This window comes from Parasteatoda tepidariorum, chromosome 10 (assembly GCF_043381705.1).
Source record: "Parasteatoda tepidariorum isolate YZ-2023 chromosome 10, CAS_Ptep_4.0, whole genome shotgun sequence".
In the NCBI taxonomy this organism is placed as follows: domain Eukaryota; kingdom Metazoa; phylum Arthropoda; class Arachnida; order Araneae; family Theridiidae; genus Parasteatoda; species Parasteatoda tepidariorum.
The window spans coordinates 74,295,391-74,306,491 of record NC_092213.1 but is presented as its reverse complement, the minus strand read 5'-3'; the positions used below and the strand labels follow the sequence as shown (position 1 = coordinate 74,306,491).

Genomic DNA, 11,101 nt, shown 5'->3' with positions numbered 1-11,101 from the left:
GAACGCTAACAGTGACTATAAAAAACTGGTATTAAAATATTTAGTTAGAGGAAGGAAAATTTTTCTTGTTTTATCGTTAACACGTAGAATGCCATGGGGGTCACTGGTGACCGGCCCTGAGTTTGTTCGTAGCACCACGGGGGTCATCGGTGACCGGCGAAACCAAGATTATTAGAAACACATAATTCTAGTAAAATTTTAATGCTTTTAATTTTTTATATTATTATCGTTACTAAAATGGTTTGAAGAAACTAATGTAATATAAAACACACAAAAATAGTTTTATTTATATACACACAGATGCCGATTTGCTCCGGACAGCGAATAAATATTTTCAAGTGGTAGTTTATCAATTGTGATTCGTGGTTTAATAAATTCAATTTAGCAGATTTTTATCCACCACTATTTCTAAAAAATTCGTAGGCTAATATAATTCACTACCTTAATAAGATAAGTCATGCATCTCAATTTGCTCCCCAAACATTAATTTTGTCAAGTATGTTTCTTAGTTTAATTTCAGGATGAATGGGAAAAGGGCCTTTCGTCCTGAAACGCCTAGTTCCACTACAACGAACGAACAAATCAGGTAAGTCATGCAAAATCTTTTAAAAATTTAGCAAGGTGTTGATGAAAATTCAACGCATACCTGCCAATTTTTAATCCCTTCCATTATCATTTTCCCCAGTGGTATTAAAATGGAATTAAAACTTCAATTTTAAGCAAACAAATACGTTGCATTTGAAAAAACTTAAGATGACATCCATGCTAGTAACGCATACTAATATATGTGCTAAATTTTTGTAAGAATAATGGTGATCAAAATCATTTAAAAATTAAGTTTATAAAAGAAAAAAATAGTATATATTTACTACCACTTTAAATATGAAAATAAAATCTTCGGGAAAATCCGGAAGAGTTAGCAGGTATGTCAACGAGTTAAATCTCATTGGTCGGTGTCGAAAAAGCTAAAAAATCTTTTATTGCTTTATTATTTATTCTATTCCACAGTTCCCTTCGATAGATGTAAAATATATGGTCTTCCACAATCGCAATATGAGCCGTGAAGCAGGTGGTATTTTGGATTCTTTTTTTTACATGAATGGACTAAACACCCTGCTCGTTGATGCTCACCAACCCCGCTGATGGCTTTGCAATAATTGCTGTTTCTTGGCACAAAACAGTTGAAATTATTCACCTGAAAATATATGTACTAAAAGTAGCACTTGTCTCAACACTTTTCCAACGTCCAAATATTTCCCTTACACTATTAAAATCCATTAGTGAACTTAAATCCTTATTCTAAGTAATAATTTTTTGACATAACATTTAAAATTAAGAGCATATTGTTTAAACAAATTTGGTTAGTTNCTAACATTAAACTTACTAACCCAAATAATTTTAATATCAATGGCCTTTGATTCAGTTTGCAATCATATAATTTACGGAGGTGGCCTTTTTGGCCAGGTACTCCGGTGCACCAATTATTAGTTTCCGCAGATAAGTCATGCATCTCAATTTGCTCCCCAAACTTTAATTTTGTCAAGTATGTTTCTTAGTTTAATTTCAGGATGAATGGGAAAAGGGCCGTTAGGCCTCAAACGCCGAGTTCCACTACAACGAACGAACAAATCAGGTAAGTCATGCAAAATCTTTTAAAAATTTAGCAACATGTTGATGAAAATTCAACGTGTTAAAACTCATTGGTCGGTGTCGAAAAAGCTAAAAATTCTTGTAATGCTTTATTATTTATTCTATTCCACAGTTCCCTTCGATACATGTAAAATATATGGTCTTCCACAATCGCAATATGAGCCGTGAAACAGGTGGTATTTTGGATTCTTTTTTTTTTTTACATGAATGGACTAAACATCCTGCTCGTTGATGCTCACCAACCCCGCTGATGGCTTTGCAATAATTGCTGTTTCTTGGCACAAAACAGTTGAAATTATTCACCTGAAAATATATGTACTAAAAGCAGCACTTGTGTCAACACTTTTCCAACGTCCAAATATTTCCCTTAGTACGGAACCGATTATCCGGAACGGTCGGGACCATCGCTATTCCGGATAACTGATTTTTCCGGTTTTCTAAATCGCCACAAAAAGTCGTTTTTTTTACTGTTAAACCCAACTAAAAAAAAGAAAAATTTGGAATTAATCTTAAAAATAAGAAAAAACGATGAAGTAATACACTAATGATTATTTCCCAAAAGATGGTAAGGTAAACATCTTTCAAAAAAGAAAGAAAAATCGTAAAATCTTATGATGAAAAAAAAATTGTTTTTTGAAAATGGCGAGAAAATTTATCGAATTTCGTTCCGGTGTTTTGGTTTTCCGGTTTTCTGATTTCCGGATAACGGATTCTGTACTGTATTAAGATCTATTAGTGAACTTAAATCCTTATTCTAAGTAATCATTTTTTGACATAACATTTAAAATTAAGAGCATATTGTTTAAACAAATTTGGTTAGTTGACAACTGTAATGCAATATTTCTGCTTACCAAACGGACGGATGTATTTTAAATAAAATTTTTGAATTCATCACTTTGTGCATGAAGCTGAAAGCTAAGTTCTAAATCGTTTAACGAATCTCTTCAGCCGTAATTCATAATAGTATATTTATATAATAATTTGCATCAAAAATAATAATTGTAAAACGGTTAATATGATCAGACCCCGATTTAAATCAAATCAAATTTTAACCATCTGACTTTTTTTTGAAATTCAATTTCTCAGGAGCTATACAACCGATTTTTGTATTTAGACATGTAAAATTATATTCTTCAAAATGATGCAAAATATTTTATACCTTACTAAATTGCATACCTTTTTAGATCACTACGAAATAAAATGATAAAAAAAAATATTTATTACAAGTTGCTTTTTAAATGGAATTATTTTGGATAAACAAATTTCATAATTATATATTAATAAAGCATTAGTGTCAATAATAATATGACGATTTTCTACGGCTCTCCTAATGAATTAGTATATTTTCTCCTGATCTTTCTTTCGAGGGTTTTTGCTTCTTAGAAATAAGCTTTTTTTAACCCTTTAACGGGCCCTTTATTTTTAGTAAAGGTAAATTAAAGCATTATTGGAATTGAAATTGTTTTAAGATCAGTAATTGATATAAAAAAAAGAAACTCATTTAGTTTATAAAAATGTAATTTTTTTGGCGGTAAATATATTTAACATGACCTATTAGGAACTTTCTAACTTTTATTTTTCTTTATTTATAAAACAAATTCCTTAAATGCTACAAACTGCAATAGGAATTATGTATTTTATAACTTTTATACGTTTTTTAAAAGTGACAAATGGTTACCAATTTTATTCAAACTCACTTCAAGAAAGCTGAAGTTATTGATAAATGGAAACCTAAATTAAAAGTGGTAAAACGTGGTGGTAAGTATACTTACCACGGCCTTGAAAAGGGTTAATATAAACTACCAACGACAATTAAACATTATTGTCATCAACGATAGTATTATTGCGATTTCTTACTGTTCTTCTAGACCAGGGGTCTCCAAACTTTCCAGCCTTAGGGCCATACTGATTACTCCAGTAAGTTCCGAGGGCCAAAACCATATTATCATTGTTGCCGGTGGTAAAAAGTGAAATAGCCCACTGATGAAAAAAAAAGTCCGAAAAAGTACGCACCGTTTAAAAAAGGCTGCAAATCGGCAACACTGCATATTATTAATTTTCCTGTCATTATCTGTAATTTCTAGATTAGTCGTAGAGTACGAGCCATGAGGAGTAACGTGACACGACATCTGGTGTGGACACAAGCGGAAATAAGTAGTACCTTCTATTGATAACAGATGGCGCTAATAGCACGTACAGAATAATCTCGTTGGTTCGAGAAAGTTCTGGTGTCTTCCACTCACTTCTAGATGGCAGTAATTGGAATATATAAGAAGGCTAGTGGCGCAACCACAAGTCAGCTCTCAACTCATGATTTTAGTAGCTCAAGATTTCAATTCATATGGAAAGGTAAAAGGCCCCTTCGGGCCTAAACGCCTTGACAAAATAGAGACGACGACGACGACCACAAGTCAGTTCCTATGACACTGTTGTGAAATAAAATAGTGCGTACCTCCTTAAAACGTGTTTGTGCATGTTTAAGTTTAAGACATCTCTGTAACAGTATTTTGATTTGAATTGTTGCTTTTGTATGTGATTTAGTAGTATGGAAAAGAAGCGAAAAATTGATAGTGAATGCAGAAAATTCAAAGATCAGTGGAACATTCAGTATTTCGTAATTGAGTTCAGTAACAGGGCGCTATGTTTGATTTGCAATGAAACCATAGCCGTTCTCAAAGAATATAACATTAAACGTCATTATGAAACAAAGCATTTTCAAAATTACTCAAAATATACAGGAAGTTTGCGGACAGAAAAATTCGAAGCTATGAAGCGCGGATTGAAATCGCAGCAATCTTCATTTACAAAACTCAAAACTGAACAAGAGGCTGCAACTCATGCCAGCTTTCGTGTGGCTCTTGAAATTGCAAAACGTGGAAAACCGTTCACCGAAGGAGAAATGATCAAAGAATGCATAATTGCAGTAGCCAAAGAATTGTGCCCTGAAAAGGTAAATTTATTAAAAACTGTCAGTATGTCAGCAAACACTGTGNAAAATAAATTCCTCAGATATATCACAGGAGCCCCCAGATCCATGAGAATGAAAGATCTAAGACGAGAGTTAAAAATCAACAAAATAGATGAGCACATAGCTGAACTATGTGCAAGTTTCTTCAGAGATGCACTCTCTTGTCATACGTGCAATTACTTTAAAAATTTTGATTTTGAGCTCATCAAAGACAACATAAAATATAGCCCGGCAACCGCCTTTTTCCTATCCGACGGAGTTTTGTCCCGTAAATTTTGTAAATAGCTGTAAATACTTGTAAATAATTTTGCGCATTTATTATGTATTTCCCCTTTTCCCTGGGGCTATGTGGCTACTGTGCACCTGTGAAGCTCGGGGTAATACCTCGAAGGGAGGCGAGGCAGTCTGCCACAAAACCTCTTCTCTCTCTCTCAAACTTGTTTGTTCAATCTCACTACTTCATTTTAATTTTCTCTCAGTAAAAGAACCCCAACTTTCACCTTTCAGTTGCGCTTCGGCGATTTATCATTTATTTCCACTCAGATGAATTAGTTGGAGCCCCTAGCGGGGCTGATGCTGAGATAACCAACACATATGAGTATGAGTAGAGATGCCAACTGCTCCGGACATGCCAAAATAATTTAAAAAGCGGTAAATAAAAAAGCGGTAAATAACTAAATTTTGTAAATATTTTACTATTTTTGCTTGCTTTTTAAAAGGTATGGCATTACTTCTGTATTATAAACCTACCTTAGCTCAAGCTCAAGTACTTATGTCATGCTATACCTTTTTAAAAAGCAAGCAAAAATAGTCAAATATTTGCAAAATTTATTTTGTAGTTATTTACCGTCTTTTTTTTAAAATTATTTTGGCGCGTCCGGAGCAGTTGGCATCTCTGTATATGTATATAAGTCTATTAACTTTTCACACTAATGATAAATAATTTAAATAATCTTCTCGCGAGGAATATTTAAAACGTTTTTAAATTTCCAAAAAAATAAATAAGAATTTAAATAAAGTTAGTTTGAAGATGCCGAGTAAAATGATTAGTTTTAAATTATTGATTAATTCAATAATTATAGGTTTGTTATAGTTGTAGAATTGGAAACTTAATCAGTGAAACCGAATCTGTATTTATACAATAAAAATTTTTGAGATATTTTAAGTTAATTATAAATTAATAATGAATTTTATTAATAAAACTTTTTAGATAAACAAAGCTGATTGCACAGCACTAAAGGAGGAATGAAGAGATCATGGATAGGAAATAAAATTATTTATTTTCAATTCAATCAGATGATTAGAATCATGAATATAAAAAGCAAGAACTGTTGATTTTCAAACACAAACATTGCTTAATCTTTTTCCGCTTTGTAATCTCAAACTACGTCAATATGACCGTTTCCCTTTCTTCAGAACGGATTTTATCTCTAGTAGTAAAATTTCTACCGCTTTCTGATAAGATCGCTATGGAGATAAGCCAAGAATATTCTTTATCATTTGAAAAGAAAGTCTCATTTCAAATTAGTCTATGTTTTAGCTATGGCGAATGTTTTGCAGGAGAGGAATCTTGTTATTGTTTCATCCAAAAAGCTCTCGTTCTTTGAGTGGAAGTTCGAAAAATCAGATTTGGGACCAGGAAATGTCATATGCAGTTCAAATTTCAATCTCGGAGGTGCTGATGCATGGTTTCTGGAACTAAGAAGAGATTTTTTCGATACCTTGTATCTATACCTCTGCAACTCTGAATGTGTTGATATTGTCATACATTACACCATCATCTTATCGGACTGCGTAGATCGCGAAATTCACAGCAACGTGGCATCCATACGCAGTTTCGGAACTTTGCGCAAAGCCGATTTACTCTCCAGTTTCAAATCCCTCTCGTCTTCAACTAACTATCCCGTAACTATCACCTGCGTGATTAAAGTGCCCAATCCCGTAGTGTCCGAGTCCGCAGACGATATCTCCGCTGGTGATTTTTTACTGGATTCTTTGAAAGAACTTTCGTGTGATTTTAAGAAAATACTGGAAGATGGCAACAGCACCGACATCTCTCTGGATATTAACGGCGTTGTTATCAGAGCACACAAAATAGTGCTGCAAGCACGTTCGCCGGTTTTTTATAACATGTTCAATCACGATACTAGCGAAGCTGCTCAAAATGAGGTGGTCATTATGGATATTGCGGCCAGTACCATGAAGAGACTCCTCGCTTATCTATATTCTGGAAGGAAAGAAAAGTGTGGATTTGAAGAGACGTTTGAGTTGTACTACGCTGCTGATAAGTACGAAGTGTTGTCCCTGCGAAACATTTGCAAGAATGATTTGCTTGACCAGTTACAAGTGAGCAATTCTTGCTGCTTGTTTAGTTTGGCGAACCGTCACAGCGACGAAACTTTTAAGGAACAGGTGAATTTCATAAGTTCTAATTTCAAATCTGTTGTAGATACGGATGCGTTTGAAGAAATGAATAAAACTGATATGAAATTGTTGACACGATCCTGTGCGCACAACATATTACAGTAATATCACTAAGAGATTTTTTAAAAACCTTAGCATTTAAGAGCAAAAGTCGTGGAATTGATTGATACAGTGTTGGATTTTTTAGGGTGAACTCTAAAATAACATTGTTTCTAAATTCAATTTAAAGCATTTTTTCATGAGACAAGAACAAATACTATAATTTTCGTGTACGTAAGTATATTATTTAAAAGAATGTATTAAGTTTGGTTCTATATATTAAATTACTTAGTTTAAATTTCCATTATGTACTGTCGAATTTTCTTTATACAAACATTATAAGCTCTTATATTTACATTTTATTTAAATGTAATTTCTTAGAGGGGGAAAGTATTAAAATAACGCTAAATGTAAGAATATTGTTTAAAATAATTTATTACAGTTTAATTATATTTGTCATGTTACTTGATTGGACCCTAAATTGTAACTTTTTTATGCAAACTAAAAACATGATTGTTTGCTGTTGTTGTAGGCCAGTAAGGCAAGGAGTGCTCTTGTTCTGCCATTCCAGTGGTGCCATTCATGGCCAAGAATTTGACTTCTGCCACACCCATACGTCCCACCCGTTTATAAAGCGGATCCTTTCATACGTCCATTTAATCATCCCCAGATCGTAATTTTGACCTGATAAAGAGAATGATCAATCACCAATTTAATACCCACAGAGGTCTAATTTGTTATTTGAAAATGGAGGTCTTTGTGACCCGACAGATTCAAAGTACACCAGTCACCATTTACTGCATGAATAGTCTCCGGCTGGCTGTATTTGAACCACCGCTTTCACAAACGTGAGTCCAGCGCTCTGCCAACCAGGCTGTCCCGACATCACGTGATTGTTTTTAAAGCGTAATTTACTATAGTTTCTGAATAATTATTATAGGTAATGCATATGTTTATTCATATCTTGAATTTTCTTTTCTTTATTCGTATATTCTTCATTTGGATGCTTTACTCACAGTTGGATTTTTTTCCTACAAATTCTAAAAACTCTTAAATGCTCAATTATCATATTTTAAAATTCAGTTGGATTTAATTTCTTCAAGAAAAATATCTTTAGTTTTCGATGTAGTATAATATTAAAAAAAATTGTATTTGGTTAAATTTAGTAACTTATTTAAATCAAAACATCGTTCGATGTTTCTGGAATTTTTACGCTGACACCTTAAACACTTCTTTTTAATCAATTTTTGCATAGCGTCCGGTTAAAGGACGGTTACTTAGCACAAGGATTATTTTTGTAGAAGCAAAACAGTTCTACCAACTATAATGTATAGAAAATACAGATAAGTGGTAGGAAAGAGAAGAAATTATCCACTTTTTTAATATAGTTGTTTCTCATATATATATAATTTTTGGTGACTGAGCTATAATAAGTTAACATTGAATTAAGTACATTTCTCTTATATAAATTTTTCATTTCCGTTTAAGTGTGTAAGTAATCATATAGTATTTACCCTTTCTAAGACTCTGAGCATGTTACAAAAATTATTTCAACCCACCTAAATAAAACTATTAAATAAAAAGAAAAGAAATATTAAAAAGGAAAACAAATTTGATTACTGGTTACCCATTGGTTAAATGGGTAGGTTAAACCCTTTGCTTCCACAACATTTCAAATCATGGATTGCAAAAACTGTCTCAATTGATGTTTGTCGTCTGATTGGTTTTCATATCCTGCCTATGTACGTGTTTCAAGACGTCACCTTCCTTCTTCAGTATTCATATTTATACTGAAATCAAAGTCAGGACAGTAATTATAAGTTAATAAATAAAAGGAATACAAAAATACTTTAAATTATTACTCTGTAAATACATTAAGAATGGCTGCTGGTGAAAAAAAAAGGAATTCTAAAAAAATTATCAAATAGCAGCGGTCGACATAGCACTCTGTTTATTATTATTCTTGAAGACAGTTGAAAAGTATGATGACGTCCAATAAGGTGCGCGCCATCAAACCTAAGGCTCCTATACTATCAGAGCTGACCTATCAAGCAATATTGGAGCAAACAAGTTCGTAAGTTAACGTCATGTTAGTATTAGTTATGTTATTACAGAGATGCCAACTGCTGCGGACACGCCAAAATAATTTAAAAAACGGTAAATAACTACAAAGTAAATTTTGCAAATAGTTGACAATATTTGCTTGCTTTTAAAAATGTAAAGCATGTCATAAGTACTATAAAGTGGTGAATTATATAAGCCTACGCATTGTTTAGAAATAGAGGTGGATTAAAATCTACTAAATCGAACTTACGAAACCAAGAATTACAATTAATAATCTACCACTTGAAAATATTTATTCGCTGTGTTTACGTTAGCTCTTTGCTCCAACAATAAATTATAAGTCGACCTGTCTAATTCAGGGGCTCTAATCAAACCTAAAACAACACCCATTTTGTCAAATGGGTAATAAAGTTCATTTAACCACAACTTAATTAAAATATGATGAAGAGTTATTTATTTTTAACAGCCTTCAACAGCTTTAAATCTTTATGAGGATGATTTTCTTTAGAGGTAGTAGAAGGATCAATTATAAGCAGAAACATGTTTTCTATCTTGTTTGATTGTTACAGTTTAAAAATAACGCAAATTATTATGCATTTGATTAAATGTTAATTCAATTTATATGTAGTGGTGGTCAATATCATTTTAAAACATATTTATAAAAGTAAAAAAATAAGTATTAATTTCACTACTAGTTTAAATGTAAAAATAAAATTTTAGAAAATATGTGTGCGTGGCTAATCCCTTCACTGTCCAGCGGCAGCTAAACATTATCTTTGTGTCCATGTATGTTATAGGTGGTTAAAAAATTATTTCCTTATATTTACAGTTTAGATTTCTTTTAAAAATTTAAAGTGGTAGTAAGTTGTATATCTTAGATTTTATTTAGATAATTTTGATTATCAAAGTATTAATTGTATTCTAGGCCAAACACATAAAAATATGGCTTAGAAAAACGTTAACGGCTTACTTTCAGCAATTATTAGAAAAGTTGTTTTATGAAAAAAGCCACAGCACATTTGTGAATAAATTATTGCATTTTATACCATTAGTTATCAATTGGTTTTAAAAATATAAGAATTTACATTTTTTAGGATATATCGCAAATTTTTATATAAATTTTTTTGGTGTATGTGCCTTGTTTAATTAATGCTAACAATGAAATAGCTACAATACCAGTATTTAGGAATTTGAAAGAAGAATATGTTCCAACAATAGAATATTATAGTCTAAACGGTTAAAGCTGGCTGAGTAATGTCTCCCCTGCAACAAATTAATATTTGCAAAACTTTGAGTTGCCGCTGGGGACTAAATATGTAAATACTGGTGATTATTATAATTCATAACTATTTTAAAGGAGATTAAAATTAGCAACAATATTAAGTATTTTTTCAATATGCTATTAATTCAGTTAGAAAATTGTTATTGTTTTAAATAAACATAATTTCAAATGTAAATCATAGTGGTAGTTACGAACAAATAATTTAAAATAAATAAATAAAAGTTAATAGCGTTCCTCCTGATTTAAAATTTTTAGTCGCGTATATCATCCTTGGAAACTATTTCGGTTTTTCTCTTTTATTTATTTACTTTTTAAGAAATAACTCATTCTTGGTAGCGACAGATATAAATGATGTTGAAGATGTAGGAATACCACAGGCGACCAAAAATGTTAAAAGTGGTGATTAATAAAAATCAAAAATCTATTAAAAGGGATTAAAATTAGTGAAAGTTTCGCATAGGTTTAATTTTATCATGGAGCAGAAAAGTGTAACATTTATATAAAAAAGATGGCAACTGATTATATATAAGAAATACATACCTGCCAACTCTCCCGCATTTTGCGGGAGATTTTATTTTCATATTTAAAGTGGTAGTAAATATATACTATTTTTTCTTTTATAAATTTAATTTTTAAATGATTTTGATTACCACTATTCTTACAAAAATTAAGCA

The 11,101-nt window shown here is 31.8% G+C and overlaps 2 protein-coding genes across 2 annotated transcripts in view; both read left to right on the top strand.

The window, feature by feature from the left end:
• The first annotated feature begins 6,160 nt into the window (after nucleotides 1–6,160).
• On the top strand, nucleotides 6,161–7,147 carry LOC107454870 (protein maternal effect lethal 26). Its single transcript, XM_016072202.3, has one exon. It carries the CDS (start codon nucleotides 6,161–6,163, stop codon nucleotides 7,145–7,147), a length of 987 nt encoding a protein of 328 aa, XP_015927688.2.
• Nucleotides 7,148–11,101, top strand: part of LOC107448470 (uncharacterized) — a 57,221-nt gene continuing 53,267 nt past the window's right edge. Inside the window, exon 1 of the mRNA XM_071186043.1 lies at nucleotides 7,148–7,311. The gene's annotated coding sequence lies outside the window, so the exon portion shown is untranslated. The remainder of the gene's footprint in view (nucleotides 7,312–11,101) is intronic.